The sequence below is a fragment of the Saccopteryx leptura genome, chromosome 13 (assembly GCF_036850995.1).
Source record: "Saccopteryx leptura isolate mSacLep1 chromosome 13, mSacLep1_pri_phased_curated, whole genome shotgun sequence".
NCBI classification, from domain to species: Eukaryota; Metazoa; Chordata; class Mammalia; order Chiroptera; family Emballonuridae; genus Saccopteryx; species Saccopteryx leptura.
The window spans coordinates 13,237,644-13,260,738 of NC_089515.1; the positions used below are offsets into that span (position 1 = coordinate 13,237,644).

At 41.1% G+C, this 23,095-nt stretch overlaps 1 protein-coding gene across 2 annotated transcripts in view; it reads right to left on the reverse strand.

Annotated features, from left to right (window-relative positions):
- Positions 1-23,095, reverse strand: part of ATRNL1 (attractin like 1) — a 548,672-nt gene that overhangs the window by 93,865 nt on the left and 431,712 nt on the right. The window contains exon 28 of one of the 2 annotated variants that reach the window (XM_066355686.1): positions 8,471-8,585. In XM_066355686.1, coding sequence (XP_066211783.1) covers positions 8,471-8,585 — 115 coding nt within the window. Of the gene's footprint in view, positions 1-8,470; positions 8,586-19,429; positions 19,864-23,095 lie in introns of those variants that run through there. The other variant, XM_066355687.1, reaches the window with a different exon arrangement.

The following is a 23,095-nucleotide window of genomic DNA, read 5'->3' on the forward strand; positions in this document are numbered from 1 at the left end:
AGGAACAAGTCTTTCTTTATGAAATTATGATGATTTGATTTATTTTTATTTTTTGTATTTTTCTGAAATTAGAGGCGCAGAGGCAGTCAGACAGACTCCCGCATGCACCCAATAGGGATCCACCTGGCACGCCCACCAAGGGGTGATGCTCTGCCCATCTGGGCCATTGTTTCCTCTTGGCTGGAACCATTCTAGCGCCTGAGGTGGAGGCCATGGAGCCATCCTCAGTGCCCGGGCCAACTTTGCTCTAATGGAGCCTTGGCTGTGGGAGGGGAAGAGAGAAATGGAGAGAAAGGAGGGGGGGAAAAGGTAGAGAAGCAGATGGGCACTTCTCCTGTGTGCCCTGACCAGGAATCAAACCTGGGACTTCCATATCCCACCCAGGCTGACGCTCTACCACTGAGCCAACTGGCCAGGGCCGATGATTTAAAAAAAAAAATAGGATTGCTGCTAATTATTTTTCATCACTAACAAGCAATCTATAGGAATATAGTTTTTAGACTGGTCCTGAGCAGCTAGAAAGATAAGTGAAGGTTCCACTGAGAGGCAAGTTATTTGCTTTTCTCACCCCAACCTGGTATGGTTTGTCATGATTTCTGAGTAGAACTGTATAATAAGGTTGGCATGAAATGCGTCCCAGGAATCTAACACAATAGCATCATTTTACACGTGAGAAAACAGGAGAGACAAGTGGACTTGTGTAGGGTCACACAGCAAGTTGGTGGCAGAGGGGGATCTAGGTCTCAGGACCTGTGACTACATAGTCCACTGCTCACACACCCCAGTGTACATTGTCCTATAACCGCATGCCTCTTGCTGCTGCTTAACACGCTGAGTCATAATTTCATTAGCTAAGACAGCACTTTTTTTAAATTTGCATTTCCCAAAATTCCTGGCATTAAATCACCAGGAAAGATAAATCTATCCTTCTTGCTGTGAAGCCCAATGCTTAGCACAGGCCTTCAAGTCCTTCTTCTTTGACTCTGCACAGAAAGGCTCCTGGAATAAGGGACACCTGCAGTAACCCGTGTCTTTATCCAGAGAAGCGCAGTGAAGAGGGGCTGTCTCACAGGCTGAGGACCCAGGTGGTCCTGGGTTCGAATTCTGGCTCCCTCACTCACTAGCTGCACTGGCCTTGAGTTTCAGTTCTATTTTTTTATCTGTAAAACTGGGATAATAACAGTTATTTTTTCCACAGTCATTGAGACCATTCAATCAATACATGTATATAAAAAATACCTATATGTATATAAAATATGCACTATAAAAATATAAAGCTCAGACGTATCTGAAACATATCATGTATAGAAACTATATAATAAATGTGTATAAAGTTCAGAATTTCTAGTTCTCTTTTTCCCACCCCCTTTCATTTAATTTAAACCAAAGTTCTCTTTTGGTCATCATTAACCATGATGCTGTGGGTAGACAGTCATTTTAAACATGATACAATATTTGTAGATTTTTCAAAATAATCTGATCATACTGCCAAAACTTCACCGACTAAAGAGAAAAACAATGTCTAAACCTTAGACTTTCTAGCTCTCTTCCTCTGGTAATAATGTTCCGGTCAATCAAGCACGAGACAAGAGAAGGGCAAAGGTCAACATCTCAGGGAAGCACATGGCTCCTTCCGGGATGGCTGTTTGGCCACTGGAGAAAGTTCATCCGTTTCTTATTTAGAAGAATCCGTAAACTACGAAATTCATAATCCTTCATCAAGAAATGACAGCCATCATTATCCGTTTTAATTGGTGCTTTCAACGAGCTCTATTTACTCTGTCCACATTTCATCTTTAAGTGATTCTGAAGCCTGTGGGGGCCTTGCTGTCCAAGGTGACTGGAGACAGGCTTGGTTGTCTTGTGTCACGGGGCAGAGTTACTTGATGTGCCCCGTGATCATGGGGATGTCAGTTTCTCAGCCACTTTGAGGTCAGGAAGGAAGGTGGCCCTCATGGTGTACATACGTCAACAGCAGAAAGCCCACACTAACCCACGAGTCGGGCCCGGGAGGCAGTGGTTGCTTACAGAAAATGCAGGTATGAAGCCGCAGGTCTGTGTAGTCATAGAGCAGGGAACCTAATTAGCCGGCTCCAGACACACCAAAAAGTCTATTTAATATCTTTTGCTTTTACCCTTATAAGCCGCCTAGAGGGAGAATTGCTCACAAACGCCTAAATTAATTACATTAAAAACGACGAAAAGGGACTTCCCAGGCTTTAGACAGACACCAATAGGGCATCTCTAATTATTACTAAATATTACTGAAATGCTTGCTGGTGGGGAGAGAATATAGTCCAAAGACGATGTCATATTTCAAATTTTTAAAAAATGTACTGGCTACTGAGAAGAGATGACCGAAATTAGCACCTGAATGTTTGTGGGTCGCTTATTTGTTCATGGTGAAATGCAGCTTCTGAGAGAGCGCCGCCAGGCCATGGGCGCCTCCGCGTCCTCCGCGTCCGCCATCGCTGCCTTCTCTCCAGTGCTTTCGTTCAGGGGAGGGAAGAGCGCGTTACGAAAAGCATCACTCGACATTTAGGAAGCTCCTGTTCAAAAGATGGCCTGATAAAAATGTTCTGAGATTGTGCAAAGTACTGCAAGAGGACCTTTCATCTGATAATTAATGCTAATTAATCGCTTCGTAGATATGCTAACATTTGGAGGCATAAATAACCCAAGAGCCAAGAGTGGGGGTGGGGTCAGGAGTCCGTGCCTGAAACTCCCCCGAACCTCTCACCCTGCACCAACATGGAGGAGGCTCTCCAGAATGTCAGGCTCCCAGGGTAGCGACGTAGGGAGCAATGGCTGAATTCCAGTCCATTCGCTCACTGCCGTTCCCTGAGGCCCAGAGGTGGAAGTGGTCGCTCGAGGTCACGTGGTGCGGGTCTCCTGTCATCGGCATCGAAAGTATTTCTGAACTGCTTTCTATGCGTAGGGCCCTGTGAGCAGCACAGGGTGAGCTTTAATTGGCTGTGAACACACCAAATATCTTGACGAAGAGGGAAAAAAATAAGTCAGTTTGTATACTGCTGTCAGAATTTGCCTTGTTTAGGAAAAACCCAGAGATAAACATTAGAAAATGTCTCTCTAGAGACACTGTCCATTCTTCCCAATAAAGTTGAATTTTTTTATTGTTCCCCATATGTTACTATAAAAAATTTCAGACATATACCGAAGTGGAAAGAATTTTTCAACGGACACCAATATTCCTACCACTCAGATTCTCCCATTAACGTTTGCTTTTACTTGCTCTCTGACAGCTGTCCATCTACCCATCCTACTGTCCATCCATCAATATATGTTTCTGATGTATTTCCAAGTACACTACGGACAGCAGATAACAATGTATTCTGAAGGAATAAAATCAAAGAGTCTTCCTATGCCTATAAGGATAGCTAGAAAGAAGTTTCTCAGTTGTTTTTAAACAATGACCAAAGAATCAAGCTCATTCTGAATTATGCCCAAAGATATTCAACACAGTTCAATCTGCTGGCACTCTGAAAAGGATGGTAAGTTAGCTCAAGGTTTTATCTACTCGTACAACCCTGTAGACAATTTCAGCACTCCTCCAGATGTTTGGCTTTGCAAAGACATGGTGGTGGATTGTGGAGAAATAACCTTCCTGCCGTAGCTCATCAGGAAAAATTACCTGGAACGTTAGCTATAAGTACATTTTGCTGTTTTGTCCCATATGCTAGCATTTCCCAATTATTCCTTAAATGTAGAAATATGAAGACTTCTATGCCTCGATTCCTTATTTATCAAGTATGTTTTATAACACAGATTTGTCATGAGGATCAAACTGTGAAAATTAGGAGAACACTTTGTAATGAGCGATGGCATTATTGTTAGCTGTCATAATGCATCCATAATAAAGCACAGCTGAGGTAATGTTCCACACTGCTACCTGGCGCTTTCCAATCAGTCAGAAAGATTTCAAAGGTTAAAGGGACAGAGTATTGGCGGATGCCTTCGCTCTGCCCATCAGTACGTCATCTCGTCAAGGATCTAGAGGAACGTTGGTCTATCTCACACAGACTTGTTTTCATTAGTGAAGTGTTTGCCTTGGAACTCATCCCAGCTTTAAAACAATGCTGCCATTAGCTGGGCACAGGACCTATAATTATCCATCTTATCTGACCAGTGCCAAACTATTCTACTTATGCGTCCCATTTACGTTGGTGGTTCTAAAAGGAGAGGCAGGCATTCACTCAATGTATTAGAAGGTGCAGAAAATGTTGATTAAAAAAAAATTTCCGTTGATGAAAGAGAGAGAAAGGGAGAGAGAGAGGATAAGGGGAGGGGGTAAGGGAGAGAGAGAGAAAGAAGCCTCAACTTGTTGTTCCACTAGTTGTGCGCTCATTGGTGGCTTCTTGTATGTGCCCTGACTGAGGATTGAACCTGGGGATGTCAGCATCCTGGGACAACGCTCTATTCACTGAGCCACCCGGCCAGGGCCAAATGCTGTTCTTTTTTTTTTATTTTTTTTTTCTTTTTATTAAATTTAATGCAGTGACATTGATAAATCAGGGTACATATGTTGAGAGAAAATATCTCTAGATTATTTTGACATTTGATTGTGCTGTATACCCCTCCTCCAAAGTTAAATTGTCTTCTGTCACCTTCTGTCTGGTTTTCTTTGTGCCCCTCCCCTCCCCTAACCCCTCTCTCCTTCTTCGCCCCCTCCCCCCTCCCCCAACCCCCCGCCCCTGTTGCCATCACATTCTTGTTCATGTCTCTGAGTCTCATTTTTATGTCCCTTCTATGTATGGATTCATCTTAGTTTTTCTTCTGATTTACTTATTTCACTCCGTATAATGTTGTCAAGGTCCATCCATGTTATTGTAAATGATCCGATGTCATCATTTCTTATGGCTGAGTAGTATTCCATAGTATATATGTACCAAAGCTTTTTAATCCACTCGTCCTCTGACGGACACTTGGGCTGTTTCCAGATCTTCGCTATTGTGAACAATGCTGCCACAAACATGCGGGTGCATTTCTCCTTTTCAAGTCGTTCTATGGTGTCCTTGGGGTATATTCCTAAAAGTGGGATAGCTGGGTCAAAAGCCAGTTGGATTTTCAGATTTTTGAGGAATCTCCATACTGTTTTCCACAGTGGCTGCACCAGTCTGCATTCCCACCAGCAGTGCAGGAGGGTTCCCTTTTCTCCACATCCTCGCCAGCACTTATTCTGTGTTGTTTTGTTGATAAGCGCCATTCTGACTGGTGTGAGGTGATATCTCATTGTGGTTTTAATTTGCATTTCTCTAATGATTAGTGATGTTGAGCATTTTTTCATATGCCTATTGGCCATCTGTATGTCCTCTTTGGAGAAGTGTCTATTCATCTCTTTTGCCCATTTTTGGATTGGGTTGTTTGTCTTCCTGGTGTTGAGTTTTACAAGTTCTTTATAAATTTTGGTTATTAACCCTTTATCAGACGTATTGTCAAATATGTTCTCCCATTGTGTAGTTTGTCTTTTTATTCTGTTCTTGTTGTCTTTAGCTGTGCAAAAGCTTTTTAGTTTGATATAGTCCCATTTGTTTATCCTATCTTTTATTTCACTTCCCCGTGGAGATAAATCAGCAAATATATTGCTCCGAGAGATGTCCGAGAGCTTACTGCCTATGTTTTCTTCTAAGATGCTTATGGTTTCACGGCCTACATTCAAGTCTTTTATCCATTTTGAGTTTATTTTTGTGAGTGGTGTAAGCTGGTGATCTAGTTTCATTTTTTTGCAGGTAGCTGTCCAATTTTCCCAACACCATTTGTTAAAGAGGCTGTCTTTACTCCATTGTATTTCCTTACCTCCTTTGTCAAATATCAGTTGTCCATAGAACTGTGGGTTTATTTCTGGGTTCTCTGTTTTGTTCCATTGATCTATATGCCTGTTCTTATGCCAGTACCAGGCTGTTTTGAGTACAACGGCCTTGTAGTATAACTTGATATCAGGAAGTGTGATACCTCCCACTTTATTCTTCTTTTTTAAGATTGCTGAGGCTATTCGTGTCCTCTTTTGGTTCCATATAAATTTTTGGAATATGTGTTCTATATCTTTGAAGTATGTCATTGGTATTTTAATTGGTATTGCATTGAATTTATAGATTGCTTTGGGTAATATAGACATTTTAATGATGTTTATTCTTCCTAACCATGAGCACGGTATATGCTTCCACTTGTTTGTATCTTCCTTGATTTCTTTTATCAATGTTTTGTAATTTTCCGAGTACAAGTCTTTAGTCTCCTTGGTTAAGTTTACTCCTAGGTACTTTATTTTTTTGGTTGTAATTGTGAAGGGGATTGTTTCCTTAATTTCTCTTTCTGACTGTTCATTGTTGGTGTATAAAAATGCTTCTGATTTCTGAGTATTGATTTTATATCCTGCCACTTTGCTGAATTTATTTATCAGGTCCAGTAGTTTTTTGACTGAGACTTTAGGGTTTTCTATATACAATATCATATCATCTGCAAATAATGATAGTTTTACTTCTTCTTTTCCAACTTGAATGCCTTTTATTTCTTCTTCTTGTCTGATTGCTGTGGCTAGGACTTCCAGGACTATGTTAAATAAGAGTGGTGAAAGGGGGCACCCCTGCCTTGTTCCTGATCTTAAGGGGATTGCTTTTAATTTTTTTCCCATTGAGTATGATGTTGGCTGTGGGTTTCTCATAGATGGCTTTTATCATGTAGAGGTATGTTCCCTGTATTCCCACTTTGCTGAGAGTTTTGATCATGAATGGGTGCTGGATTTTATCAAATGCTTTTTCTGCATCTATTGAAATTATCATATGGTTTTTCTCCTTCTTTTTGTTTATGTGATGAATCACATTGATTGATTTATGAATATTGTACCAGCCTTGCCTCCCCAGAATAAATCCCACTTGATCATGGTGTATGATTTTTTTCCATATATTGTTGGATCCGGTTTGCTAATATTTTGTTGAGGATTTTAGCATCTATATTCATCAGAGATATTGGCCTATAATTTTCTTTCTTTGTGTTGTCTTTGCCTGGTTTTGGAATCAGAATTATGCTCGCCTCATAAAAGGAGCTTGGAAGTCTTCCTTCCTCTTGAATTTTTTGAAATAGTTTGAGAAGGATAGGAGTTAGTTCTTCTTTGAATATTTGGTAGAATTCCGTTGTGAAGCCATCGGGCCCCGGACTTTTCTTTGTTGAGAGTTTTTTGATAACTGTTTCGATCTCATTTGTTGTAATCGGTCTGTTTAGGTTTTCTGATTACTAAACACCTACAAATGAACTTTGGGTTGACATTTCTGCATCATGAATGAAAACTCAGGTACCCTAAATAACAAGTCTAAAGGTGACGGAAATCCTCTGTCCCCACATGGTAAAAATTTTGTTATAAGAATATATTAAGTTTATAAGGTATAAAGTAGCTTCTGTTTTCATGTGTGGTTGGACACAAATCAAGAGAGTGAGGAGCAAGGTCATAGATAAACCAGGGAAAGATAAAACATGTGGGGAGGCGAGTCCATCGTCAATTACTGTTATTGAGAACCTGCCAGATCTCTGGCGCTTTATGCTTGAGGAGGAATTGAATGGAAAGATAAATTTGAAATTACCTTTACCCTCAAAAGCATCCATTTCACTACGAGGTGTTTAGAGAAAACAACTGCAAGAAAGAAAAATTAGAAATTGTATGCCAACTGAATAGGATATGTGATAAGAGAAATACGCATGGTTTGTGATTTAATTATAAATTATACTCAGCACCAGGCATGTTTGTAATGTGGACAACATCACAGCAATGAGAATGCTTCTAAGAGGATACATATGGTTAATTACCCCACAATTCAAAATATGCTTTTTATGTAGGAAAAGGAGAATTAGAGGAAAAGGCTGTCTGCGTCTCTTTAACAGAGAGGGTCCCCTGGCCTGTGAACGCTACCCAGCTGGTGCTGATGGTGAGACCAATCTTGATCAAACTGCAGCGGCTACAACAAGCTATCACCTCCGATGCCGCTCAGACATCCCAAACATGCAAGTAGGTGAGTTCCCTAATTTGGTTCCATATTTACCAAACAAACTTCTAACCATATTTATAATTGAGCATCCTATATGACACGCATCTCAGGAGAATAAAAACTGCCCCAAAGGGTCAAGAACTTGTTTGCCCTGCTAGTGAGATTTCTCATTGTAATTACCACAACAAATTGGGGGAGGTGGGAGCACATGTATGTGTACATATTACATACAAACAGACACATATTCAACATGTATTTGTAAAAGAAACGCTGGAAAATCTGAATTGATAGCAATGCAGATAGCTAGATATTTGGATAAAAGTTTGTAACCTGATAAAATTCTATCACATTCTAAATTACAGCCATGTAAATATTTTTACTGTCCTGTTTGGGAGTTTTTTTTTTCTTCTGTTTTCTGGTTTTGTTTTGTTTTGTTTTATATGTTTTGCTTCACCGCTGCTGTCTGGTCATTCACCTACCTGACTGGCCCGGGGGAGGGGCCCCGGACGGTCCTCGCGGCAGGCAAAGGAACACAGTCAGAACAGCAGCTCGGTTCCCGGCACAGGGCTCCATGGCTACGGGCTTGGGGGCCCCCTGAAAAGGAAAACTCATTTTCAGTTTGGTAATTGACATGACACTGCTATTTTCCTTTCCTCCTATCTATGCTTAGTTCAGCTAAACTGTACAGTGGTTGCGACAGACCATGTCAATTTAAAAAATAATTTCACTAAATATTTTACTGTAGTTAGTAGGCATTTTTTTTTTTTTTTTTTTTTTAGTGGTGGCCATTAATATTTGAAAGACATTTTTCTTAGGGAGTTATAGATCAGTACATATTTTTGCAATTTTTTTGTGTGTGTGACAGACAGAGAGAGACAGAGAGGGACAGATAGGGACAGACAGACAAGACGGGAGAGATAAGAAGCATCAATTCATTGTTGCAGCACCTTAGTTGTTCATTGATTGCTTTCTCATATGTGCCTTGACCGTGGGGCTATAGCAGACCGAGTGACCCCTCACTCAAGCCAGCGACCTTGGGCTCAAGCTGGTGAGCCTTGCTCAAACCAGATGAGCCCATGCTCAAGCTGGCGACCTCGGGGTCTCGAACCTGGGTCCTCAGCATCCCAGGCCAACGCTCTATCCAACTGCGCCACCGACTACTCAGGCACGTTTTTGTAATTTTTGAATGGTATTGTTTGTTTTGTTCTATTTTTAGCTTGCCTTTTTTCTTTAATAGATTTTAGGGCTTTTTAAAGAAGTTTGAGGTTCGCAGCAAAATGGAGAGGACGGTGCAGAGCATTTCCATATCCCCGGTGCCCCCCGGCATGCGTACGGAGCCCACCCCATCATCAACATCTCCCACAAGGATGCACATTTATTACAAATGATGCACCTGCGCTCTTGGTGGTTTGGACAGTGTATAATGACATGTCTCCACCATTACTCTAACATGCAGAGCAGTTTCACTGTCCTAAAAATCCTCTGCACTCTATTGATGCATCCCACCCCACTCTCTCTGTCCCGGGAAACCACTGATCTTTACACTGCCTCCATAGTTTGGATATCTTGTTAGTGTAGAAATGGTGGTTTTGGCTATTTCGTTAAAAGAAAACAACTGCAACTGAGATATGGTTGATGTATCAAAGCAACATCTATGCAAAATTAAAGAGAAGAAAACATACCACTGCTTTAAGTGTTAAAACATGGTTCTTTCACTGATGACATTTGAAAATTTCAGAAGACAGACAGGGCTGTGTAGTCGTTCACCTCCTAGAAGATTTTAGAATGCTACCATTTCCAGAAAGTGTAATGAGGCATTAAAGATAAAATATGTCCCCTTTCATGTAAAACTTAGACTGAAATTTCTGGTGACAATGGTTTTATGGGGTTTAAAGGATTTCTCCTTTACAGCAACATAAATCTCACGTTTTAAACTCATCCCCATAGATACATTTTGGGAGTTTTCAGCAGAATGGTGAGAGAGTAAAGGGCATAATAATCTTCCAAGAAAATGCTGTAAACCGTGTTGCAATACTTGTATCAAGTTACATGATTTATGGTTTTATACTTTAAAGCTTACATTTAATTTAACAGACTTATTTTTGGAAATGTTAAGTCAAAATCAGCATAAGTACATAGACATTCTCCAGTGATGTAAATATTTAGAGAATAGGCCTGTCATATTCCAAGGCTATAAGAAAAATACTATGAATTTCTCGAGCCATATTTCAAAGCTATTGAAATTTATTCTAGTTTAAAAAAATGCAAAGTACATATAAAGGTCAATTGGTTAAAATATACTAAGAGACAATAAATTCCGGCTTAAATGATGGTGATATATTAGAAATACCAAAATTCCTTTTAATATACCCAAAGCATAATCTATCATTTCCACCATCAGGCAAGGTTTTCTTCGCTGCTTTGTTTTTTAAGCTCTCAGGGCAATAACTGGAAGTATTCAAAATATCCAAAGTCATGTTAAAATAATGGATTAGGAAAAGTAGACGGCTTTTAGGATCCCAACAAAATAAAACAAACAGGCAAAAAATGGTGAGAAACAGTGGCTGTTTGCTCAAGGGATTTAGAAAAACAAGAAACAATTTGAGAGCGCCTGGGATGAGTACTGTTGTCAAGTTACCTTCCTGCTGTTTCTAAGGTTTGAAACATTAAATAAATGCTGATGTCCAGAGCATCAAGGGAAGAGAATAATTAATAAAAAAAAATACTGTAAATTTCAGGCAGAAAATGACTTCATTACTTAATACTTTAAACGTCAGAGATGCAGCAACAGATAGAGTGCAGTGAAATGTCTTGACCATACAAAAGGAATTACGTTTGCATAAAAGTCACTGCCATGAAAATCTTCCTAAAATAATAACTCTCATTCTTAATTCTATTGCTATTGTGCAGCAATCTTCAGATATTTCTTTGTATTGATAAGCCATAGGAAAGGAGATTATAATTCTGTTCTAAAATCAAACTGGCTTACAACTTTGTCTATTTCTGGCTATAAAATTTTCATAAAAGGAGTATTAGCAAAAATATGAATTATTCATTCTATTGAAAATATTAGGGACGAGCTCAGCTCTTTGACACTTCTGGCAGGAATGCACATAATTAGGAAAATTATTTCCAATGACTCTGTGACAAATCTGATTTTCAATAAAGATTTTTAAAGTAAAAAAAAAAAAAGAAAGAAAGAAAACACTCTACGGCCCTTGAATTTTGCAACAGAACACAGCAGAATCCCCATGAATGATATTTGTGACGCCTTCAGGTTTGTCAGCTGTTCAGTGATAAATACATAACCATGAATCAAAATCAGCTCACAATGACATAACATGTTTACTGAAGTGTGCAATTTATCACGCATTTGCCACGGCTGCCTTTGAAGGAGATAAGGTGCGGGTTTGTTTGCCTGCAGCACTTAGCAACTATGATTTACTTACCGGCTTTTCAGCTGCTGTCCCGTGAGAAGCTGAGAAGCGGGTGCTGGACCGCACCAGAGAGCATCACTGACAGCTACGTAATTAGCAGTCATTGTTTATTAGGCAGCCAGAGCTTTTCCAAAAGACGTGTTTTGTTCACTGTCCTGTTTTAAAACCTATTGTACTCCTCCCATTTCCAAGTTCTTGCTTTGGGGCGGGTAACAATTCTCCGTTAAACCCTTTCCAAGTTCCAGCTATCCAAGACAAGCAAGTTAGCAGGGAAGCTTTTGGAATCCTAAGGATTTTTGAGATGACAGGTCTTCAGATTCACAATGACATGTGCTATCACAGTGGGGCCACCATGTGATCTAGCCTGGGAAACTTCTGCTACCAGGATCACTGGGTGTTTGGAAGACACTCATGGGCACAGCCGGCGACATCCCTGTTTCTCCCTCCCCTGCCTCCCTCAGAAAGTGAGTGTGTGAGTGAGTGATTCACTCCTAGAATTCACACTGAAGTTCGCCACAGAAAACCCCAAGTGCAGCAGCTGAGGATTTGACAGAACTATCTGATGTCCTTGGAAGAGTTATTACAAGCTAAGCAGTGTTTAGTGCAAATACTCCAGGACTCAAAAGATTAAAAAAAAAAAAAGATGTTATTTTCCTTCTCCAAAACTTTTAGTAGTTCCAAGTCAGGGCTTGCAAACTCAAATTTCTTCAAGGCCCGGGTGAGTAACTTAATAATAGCTAACATTTATTAAGTGCTTACATTATGCCTTGTGCTGTGCTGTATGATCACATGAGTCTAATCTTGCCCCATGAGGTAGGGACTGTTCCCATTCTACAAATGGTGAAACCGAAGTCAAAGATTTAAGTGACACAATAAGTGCTAAAACCAGAATTAGGAACAATGAAGTCTAGCTTCTAAGCCTGTATGTTTAACCGCTATGTAACTGTCTATAATAGGTAAGGAGACTATCTGAACTTCTAGAACAAGACAATAAAAACTGATGGGCACTACAGTGAACTGGAAAGTATTCAATACAAGATGTCTTTAAAGACATTAAATCTCTCTCGAGCGCTCTCTGCCTCTGGCTTTCTCTCTGTCTTTGCTGCTGCTGAAAGGACGTGTTTATGGGCCAAAATGATCCGAGGGCTGTCACTTCGTGATCTCTGCAAAATGGAGTCCAAAATGACATTGCTGAGTTGCCAGGCTCTTGTGTTTACATACTCATCAAACCTCATCTTTTATTCTGCACAAGCTCCACGTTCTACACCAGGGGCAGTCATCCCTTTTATACCTACCGCCCACTTTTGTATCTCTGTTAGTAGTAAAATTTTCTAACCGCCCACCGGTTCCACAGTAATGGTGATTTGTAAAGTAGGGAAGTAACTTGACTTTATAAAATTTATAAAGCAGAGTTACAGCAAGTTAAAGCATATAATAATAATTACTTACCAAGTACTTTATGTTGGATTTTCGCTAAGTTTGGCAGAATAAATCTTTATAAAACAACTTACTATAGTTAAATCTATCTTTCTATTTATACTTTGGTTGCTCCGCTACTGCCCACCATGAAAGCTGGAATGCCCACTAGTGGGTGGTAGGGACCAGGTTGACTACCACTGTTCTAGACAATGGAAGCGCTCACTGTTTAACAACTGTGCCCAGGGTTTCCAGAAAGTGCCTTCTTTACTCTTCATAGCCCTACTGTCTGAAGAGATCCTTTCTGTAGGTCTTTAACTTTCCTAAAATGATGCATCCTCAAAGTCAACTCATCCAAAAAGCCTTCTCTGGTCTGAGGGATTTAGTTTCCGCCTCTATCATTCTTTATTTGTACCTTCTGTGGCCCTCTTCATTTTCCACCTTGAATGACACTTGGGTAACTGTCCGGTCCAGTTTCTCATCCATCTCTATTAACCCTGTTCTCACTTTTTGTCTCTGAAATGCCCAAGCATGATGCATGTGCTACGACTGAGTGAGCTTATGTCTCCCATCTTTTACTGTAGCTGCTGAAGTCTGTGTTGTATGTTACTATTAGATTCCTGCTCCTCCAAAGAAGGTATCGTGTTGGAGTCTTTGCTTTTCCTAGAGCATCAACTAAAGTGCGTTTTGCACACGGCAGTGAATGAGTGAATAAAAGAATAAATGAAATTGTCACACGGTGAGGTAACTGGTAGACAGGCTCAGTTTCATCCAAATTATGGGTATTAAAGAGATAATAAAACACTGAAATTATTCGCTAACATATATATTATTAGCTAAACTATTCATTCACGTTTACTGAGTAGTCACTAGGTACCAAGTACTATGCTAAGCATTTTACATGCATTATAGTATTTTCTTTTTTATACAGATAAAGGCATTGAAATTCAGAGATGGCAGATAATGTTCTCAGGGTAATATGGCTAATGAGGGGCAGATCCAGGACTGGAACTTAGATCTGCTTGATTCTAGTAGCGTGGTTTTGAACCATGATATAATACTGCTAAAAAGGTATAGTTTAAGAAGACAAGGGTTCTCTCATTATCTCGTTATGGCTATTAACAGTGGGAGCCAACTCAAAATATCAATTATAAAAATGATATGCACACACCTGCCCCATTTCTGACCAGGGTTCAGAATAGGCAATTGAGTCCTGGAACTGGTTCTGCCACTATTAGCTTGTATGATCCTAGGTATGCTATTAAGTCAATTTCCCCAACTGGAAAATGAACAAGTAGGTTGGATGATTTTTAGGGTCCCTTGAACATTTTGTGACTATGATTTATGGACAGCTTCCAGAATGTGTGACATACCAATATTTAATACTTTGTTTAAATACAGTGAAATTTGAAATTTCCAATGCTTAGTAATTCTTTTTCCCCTGTCCAGGTACTTTAAATGACACATCTGATTTTTAAAGCACATTATTATACCATATGATGAATACCTCACATAAGACTAAACGGCCACCATCATTGCATGCCAAAAAAGCAATTAGAAAATTGAATCAAGGAATTAAGGATTAATGTGGATATGTTATACCTGTCAGCAGTAATAAGTGTTTTGACAAGAACAGAATAAAATCTGACAGTACGCACAAATACTAATCTGATATATGAGTGAAATATTAAAAATGCAAACAACTGCACATTAATCACTCTAACGTTTCCCGACTAAAACATTTTAATGCTATTCTTATCAAAACTCATCTATAAATAAAAATGAGTCTTTTTCAACAGCTTCTGTGACTTGGTATTTGCAGTTTAATGAATGTTTATATTCATATGAAGTTTAGTTTTTAGTCACATTAGTAAACTAGAATTAATTTCCTGAGCATCGAATTAACTCAGCCTGATGTCTTGGCTCACAGCTAATCAAGTCTGTTGATTCTATAGGATCAACAAACACTAAGATTCCAGATCCCAAAAACAGATTCTTTGGTTTTTATTTAGACTTGGGGGGGGGGGAGAAAAAGAAAAAGAAATGAAAGTCATACACTTTTCTTATTTACTGTTTGCCTTTCACAAAAGGCTAAAAAGAAAAACGCATGAGCTAGTTTTACTTGCTAGGAGAATTCATATTAATAAAAGACATTAAGCTGATGGAGACTCTTAAACCAGGGTTAAACTGCATTAGAAGCAAATTCAAAGAGAATAAAGTATCACAAGTGGGAACAGGAAGAGGAATAAAACCTCATATTCACAGACTCAGTATGCTGCTTCTGAGGTTCCGGTTATAGACTTGATTTTCATATCGGAGCAGCTACTTTTTCCTTTGTTGAAATGCCTCCGTGTTCAATCTCTGTTCAGAATCTCTCAGGACACACACCCACTCATAAGCACACATATTTAAGGTTTACTTCAACAGTAGAATAGCTAGTTTCACTGGATTTTGCTGTGATTTTCATTATGTGGCACTGAGTCGGGGAGGCTGGATTGTGAGAGCTGGAGTTCAACTTCCTATTTATTCACTGGTATTTAGGTTCCGGAAAATGAAATTCCTCCCCCCCCTTTTTCGGGGGGGGGGAGTATTGAGGAGCCCTGAGGAGCCACTGAGCCACTTCACCCTCAGGTGTTGTAAGGTACCAAAAACTACAGAATTAATATTAATATTTTAAGAGGCTTGAAGAACATTTTATTAATTTGGGTTAAGGTGTGCAGAGAAATTGTGAGAATAGTCTCTGTACTATGTGATTGGCATAACCAGGATGGCCCTTGGCATTGTATTGTAAATGCAAAGGGGAGGAAAACATGGATTCCCAGACATTCCACCACACCTGTGGGGAAAGGGTTGAATGGCTAGCCAGGTACAGGGAGAGAAAAACCAAAATAAACCTTTTCTTATAACTATGAGCCATTTGCGGGCATTTGTCCCCACCGAAACTACCTCTCCTATGTAAATGCATGTGGTTAATACATGTGACTCTGGACAGAGAGATGGCGGATGAACACTAGAAAATATAGGAATGCCTTTTAATATGTGAAGAGACATCTTTCTACCATTGTGTTGACTTCTAAATTTTGTTTTCTCCAAAATGATGTATGGCTTGCAAATTAAACATGGTCCTATCATGTTAAAGGACATATGACTATAACCAATAGTGGTAAAGGGCTCCTAATTACAATTTTTGCTTCTGTACCTCCCACTTACAAACCTATAAAAACTAGGTAAAACAAAGGGCCAGCGTGCTCTCCCTCAGATTTCTGTTGGAGTTGCCGCCGCTTGGCCAAGCTAGACAATAAAGCTTTGGTGTGTAATCAATGGACCTTGTTCGTGTCTTCAATGTTTCGGGTCCTTCTGGATTGGGCTTAACAGTATATATAGTCATGCTCTGCCTTGAGTTGGTCAATAAATGTGAATGTTACTAGAAGGTGACTTGGAATAGATTATCTTTAAAAGGTGATTCCTGATAGCATTTTTCAAAAATTTGCCAGAGATTATCTATTAAATAATTGCCATAATTACATTTCTCACAATCTGTACTTTCCTCAATAGCCGAGTGCAAAAAGCAACCTCACCATAATACGCACTTTCTATGTTAATGTCAAAACTTCCTGACCTCAAAAAATACTGCGAATCAGGAGAGACCAATGTGCCCGCCAGATCCACTGACTTTCCATCTTGTTTAAGCCCAGACCCATACTTTCATTCAGGCCATCTCATCTACCTCGACTGCTTGTCAGTATCTGCCTTTTCCATAAGACCAGGCTGAGAGCCCACAGCCTGCAAGGAGCACATCCTGGGCTACTCCAGGGCCTCCTCTCTCTGCTCTAGCTCAATAATTAGGAGCAACTAATTTTTCCTACCATGACCTTTGGGAGGAAAGTGCAATGCAATGGTTAAGAAAACAACCTTTAGCAACCACTGCCTGGTTCAGGTTCTATGCCTGCTTTCTCAACCCAGTGTGACTTCGGGCAAATCACTTAAGCTCTCTGTGTCTCAGGTTTCTCACCTGTAAATTGGAGCTTATAATACCTTCCTTGTGGGTTGTGCCGTTATGCGGCTCAGAGTGAATATAAACATATGCTGTTTCTGAGATTCCAAAGGTTGTCCACTTGCCAACTTAGTCTTCATGTCGAATCAAATATGTAAAGTATTAAACATGCATATGTATAAACTGTGGCACACTGGAATTGTTAAACATCCGCTATTATTATTATGCTGTTCTGCTCAATTCCCTTTGCTTTAGAATTAGTTTTTCTTGTTGTTGTTGTTCTATCTAAAGAATATATTCAACACAAACATAAACTATTTGAGGGCAGGAAACCATCTTTTTCAATCTCTGTTTAATGGTTTGAAATTCATTAATTAAGAAATTCAGCTCCCAGGAGAGAATTTTAACCACGGCTTACAGGGTGGGGAAAAATCTGATCTCAACGCCAACTTCCCACCTTTCCCATCCACCCTACTACTAGTCTCTGCCTATGTTTCACTTTTCTTGTCCCCTGCTTCTCTCGAGGAGTCGGACTGGACTTTGAGTGCCGTGTACTACACAGAGTAAACGTTCCGAGGCACCTACAGCATGGACAAATGGGTATTTACCCCTTTCTTTTTCTTTTTCAAATTGTGCACAAGATAAATCTGTAAATTTTGTGTCAAAAAAAGATCTAACCACAAGCCCAGTATGGAGCAGATGGATATAGACAAGCAAAAAAGGTAGACAGTATTGTATTCTTGTATTGACTCCCCAGGCTGGTCCATTCCAAAACACATCATCATAGGCCATTAATGCAAAACGTGACCTTAGCAAGGCAGCTGAGAGCTCAATGCCGTTTGAAAGGTAAATGAGCCAGGCCTCCTGCTGGCGAGGGGGTAAAGTGCCAGGAGGGCACAGCGCCTGCCCCGGGGCAGCTTCCTTCAGGGGAATCTCGCCGACTGCTATTATGGCCATGTTAGAGCTCCACGTGTTCACAGGGCTGCGTGCAGAGCTCGGGGCTGGGAGTGGAGGGGACAGAGAAGGTAGGAGCAGTTCTCCTGGGGAAGGACTTCATCTTGCAGAGGGTGACCAGGGCTTCACTGGGAGAATGAGGAAGGATGGAGATTTCTGGCCCAAGTTAAAGCATGAACACAGAGGTGTAAAGGCACAAGGCTATCTGGAAATTTGCTAGAAGCTCGTTGCGGGATGGAGCCTAGGAAACGCTCAGGAGGCAGGGGTGGGAAGAGGCCGTCGAGGCAGACCGAGGTCCTCCATGAAACCCAGGGTCATCATCAGCTCCTTTGCACTCTTCCTGGCCATCCCTGGGAGAATCACTCCCTGCTTAGAGAGGCATGCTGAGATGCTCAGATGGAACCCAACAAGGGCAGGGCACGGTGGGCCCCTGGGCCCCTGTCATCAAGACATGAGACATGGTACAAATCATCCCCAGCGGATGCCAGCCAGCATTACTCTATCAGGAACGCACCGTGTTCTTTTATTAAACTGTTGGTCAAAGCCGTTACACCGAGTGAACTTTAAATTAAAACATTTATTTCTGAAACTTCAGTCATAAAACTAAATCAAGAAGCCCTGTGAAAACTGACTGTCAGCAGAAAGAATAAAAGTGCAGATACGGCAATATTCTTAATGAGGAATCAAATGTTAATAGATCCAGCATAGTAAATGACTTTCTACTATGATTGTTATACCAATCATAGCCTATTGCAAGTAACGAAAGCATGGACAAAACGCTGAATGAAGAGCTTATTTGATTTGTTACAAACACATGTATGAAATTACTACACAGGGAAACCTACCTGAATCCCTCAGAGACTAAGTCATTCCAAATAACAGTTTCCCCAGAAAGCTGAATGTTAACCTTATAAAGACTATGACGCTGCAATTTTAGGATATTTTTAAATTAATGTGAAACCTCTTATGTATCAATTTCTCTGCTTCTCAGCCAGACTATAATGTAGTAAACATAATTTAACATGGTCTTAATGCCCCCTGATCGCCATTATGAATCTCGGTTTTCGCAGCACACTGAAGACACATGGAGTTGTAACTGTATGTTTGAATGTGTACATTATCATTTTAGTGCTAGGGATCTTCTTTTTTTCCTTCCACTTGTTCTCTGAAGTCACCAGTGCCAGCTTGCTTTCTGCTTATTTGTCCCTTTATATAAAAGCAACATGGGCCCTGGCCGGTTGGCTCAGCGGTAGAGCGTCGGCCTGGTGTGCGGGGGGACCGGGTTCGATTCCCGGCCAGGGCACATAGGAGAAGCACCCATTTGCTTCTCCACCCCCACCCCGTCCTTCCTCTCTGTCTCTCTCTTCCCCTCCCGCAGCCAAGGCTCCATTGGAGCAAAGATGGCCCGGGCGCTGGGGATGGCTCCTTGGCCTCTGCCCCAGGCGCTAGAGTGGCTCTGGTCGCGGCAGAGCGACACCCCGGAGGAGCAGAGCATCGCCCCTGGTGGGCAGAGCTTCGCCCCTGGTGGGCGTGCCGGGTGGATCTCAGTCGGGCGCATATGGGAGTCTGTCTGATTGTCTCTCCCCATTTCCAGCTTCAAAAAAAAAAAAAAAAAAAAGATTAAAAAAAAAAAGCAACTTGAAGATTTGCAGCTGCCAGTGGGTAACACAACGGCATTTTTATAAAACTCATCAATGGTGCAAAGGTTGACGTGACCTTCTTCTCAAGAGCACTCTCACCCTCCCCCATGTCTTCTTCCCGTTGCTGTCACTGTGCTGTGTGACCTGTCCACATTGTTCAGGGCACTGATTTCTACATCACCCGTCCTACGGACCACAGACCTCTTCTGGAAGTTTGTAACAGTCCTCCTATATCCCGTGAAGTTTGTAGACAGAGTAGCCTTCCTGACTTCAAAAATTTGGATGATAGTGTTTGGGAGTTTCCTTATTTATAAAGTCCAGACACATTTCATCAGGCCCAAATGACTTTGCCGAGGTGAAGCAGACTTGGGTTTGAGTCTCCGGGGCTCTTGGGCAGATTATTTTAGCTTTTCTAAAGACTCAGCTTCTTCCTATGGGAATAGAGTTTATAACACCAATTTGGCAAGGTTACTGTGATGATCATAAAGGATAGTAAGGCATTTGACATAGTACCTACCAAGACGAAGGTGTTCAAATGTTTCTATTAGGTCAGATCATTTGTGAAAGCAATATTTGCTAGTCGAAACCAATTGAATACCAGCCATTTTCTCTGGTTCCACCTCATTCTTCTCTTCCTCTTCGTTATGGTGATTAAGGGTAGGGCAGTAAGAGAGGTTTATATGTCCTGATTGTTTCTTTTCTTAATTTTTATTGATTAGAGAGAGAGACAGACAGACAGACAGAAACAGTGATTTGTTGTTTCAATTGTTTATGCATTCATTGGTTGATTCTTGTATGTGCCCTGACCAGGGATCAAACACTCAACGCTGGTATATCGGGATGATGCTCTGACCCACAGAGCTACCACACCAGGGCTGTCCTGATCTTTTCTTGGCTTTCATTCTCTCAAACTTGGTTCCAGACCACGGGACCAGTATTCTGGTGTCTGTGCATTAACGTTGGAACCAAGCTACAAGTTGGCAGAGAAGATGAGAGCTGATCGATACAAGTGGTGAGAGGTTCAGGGCAAAAAACCGTCACAAAGGTAAATATTCTACTGAAAACTTTCTGCTTCTACAGCGAAGAGAAAACTCTCTTGTGGACGGGCACGCTTAGAAAAGGGTCCTAAGTGTGCTTTTACGTTTCTCTGGACAACTGGGAAGACTCTTCCCCAGTATGTCATTCAGCACTATTGACTATGTCCTTGACTTTATCACCAAAAGAATTGAGAGGGGAAACAAATGAGAGGAGAGTAGGCAGAGGATGCTTTGGCAGGACCACGGGTCCTCACACAGCCATCCCACAGTCACACCCAGGCTCTCTGGACCCCAGGTGGACCTGCTGCCCCATCTCTGTCCTGAGACATGTGGACTCCTTGTGTGACCAAGCTAAATATATCCACATTTCTTTTATCCCTTTCCTTAAATGATTTGATTGTGTTAACTCAACTACTTCATCGGAGCTTGCTTTAGAACATGAAGTATGTAAAAGTAAATAAAATATTTCTCCAAATATGATTTTTCCCCAAACTTCCATTTTCAGTATGACTAAAAAAAATTAATGGTCAGAGTCTGTGCAATGGTCTTTCCCCTGGTTTTACTCTTGCTGCTTTACCAACTCCCTCCTGGTCCTACTCATTATAGAACTGTTTAACCCTATGGAGCGGCCCCCTGCACACATCTGGCTTAGGTTGTTCCCTTTAAAAAGGATGGTAGGTTGTTAAAAGAGACACGGCACCAATCAAAGTACCAACAAGGAAACAATCATAGTTGTTTCTTCTCTTGGTCTCTGTAGTGGGTTGAACAGTATCCCCTGAAAGTTCATGCCCACCCAGAATGTAACCATGTTTGGAAAAAGGGCATTTGTAGATGTAATTAGTTGAGACCAAGTTATACTAGATTAGGGTGGACCTGTGTCCTTATAAAAAGAGAAGTCACACAGAGGTGACACAGAGAAGAAAACTCCAAGTGGAGACAGAAGCAGAGACAGGGGCAATGCAACCACAAACCAAGAAATGCCGAGGTCGGTTGGCACCCACAGTCGTCAGGAGAAAAGTGTGGAACCACTTCTCCCCCAGGCTGTCTTGAAGAAACCACCCCTGACAAAACCTTCATTTCAGACTCCTGGCTTCCAGAACAGTGAGAAGATAAATCTCTGTTGTTCTAAGCCACCAAGTTGGTGGTCATTTGTTACAGCAGCCCAGGGAAATAAATATAGTCTCCCTCGTCACAATGTGACCTCTAATGGAATGGCTCGAGAGGATTGATCGGCTGCCATCTTGTTCCATTGCTTTGGAAATGATCATGAAGTATAACACCGGAACTGTGACTAATACCAATCCCTCCGGGCACTTACCCTATCTTGGGGTCATTCGAACTACTTTCCTTTGAGAAATAAGCCACATATCACATAGCATGGCAAATGTCAATGGGGAAATTCACTCTGTTTGTGATCACCATAAAATTGATGGCATTCATAAAACTGGAACCAGTCATCATAGCAGCTCCTTAGAATATAGACATAGTATATGTCATATGTCAGGTTTCCTAGGAAACGGATACTGAGACTCCAAACTCTGTGTGCAGATGTATTGGGAAGTACCGTCAGGAAGGACACGTGTGTGAGGTGGCAGAGGGAGAGATTACTATGTGATGCCGCTGCACCAGAGGCTTCCGCCGGAGTGGGGTGGCCTTTTAGAGTGGTATCAAATTGAGGCAAGTGGCCACACCCTTGAAAGTCCCGATGTATGTAGGCTGTCCCCAGAGAGGTGGCCTAACATTGAGTGAGACAGCTTCCTCCAGCAGAGGACAATTCCTGGGGACGAACACAGCTGTGAGCTGTGACAATAAGAGGCTCAGTCCCAAAGGGGGACCTGGGAAGCCTATCCCAGCCCCACCACCGTAGTCATAATTCTAATAAAAACATGTCCTTGTTAGCTAAGAAAGTGACTCTGGCCAGACTCATATACAATGTTACGGGATTAGATAAGGTTATCAGACATTTGTACTTTTTGTTTCTCCCGGGGTTTTATAAAACTGCTATATTATTGCTGTCACTAATCTTTCCACAAGATGCTTGCTCTTCGGGACCGCGACTTTCCTCTTTAATTTTCCTGCCTTGGCTAGCAACTGGGATAGTGATTTGGCTCTTCATAAAAAGGGCAAAAATTATGACCTCGGTGCTACCTTCATGGCTCGGTCACCAGAACTGAGTAATCATGACTTATCCATCACAACTTATTTTTCAAATGACTCAATGTATCTTATTTTCTGTGAAGCCATGAAGCTCCCTGAGAAAGAGGTCATCCTTATTTTACCTTCAGGCACTGTGGCAGATGAGATAATTAATTAATACCACTGAGGTTTTAGGAAGAGTCAAAAGGAATGGCAGAAAAGATACCAATTACTTCTGTTCGCCAGCTAAGTCATACTCTCTTGTCAGTAAACTGCAAATGTATACAGGCTTTCTCTAATAACGGCCACTATTATTCATTGAGCACTTATGATTTATTGAGCTCCCTCTTGGGCAGAGGAAGTAGATGAACTAAAAAGCAGTTACTGGACACTGTGCTAAGTACCAATCTATGCTCTAAGCATTAGCAAAGGTTTTTGAACCCTGACCGTGATCAAGTCACATTTGGTTGTAAAAACAACCGCTACAAAC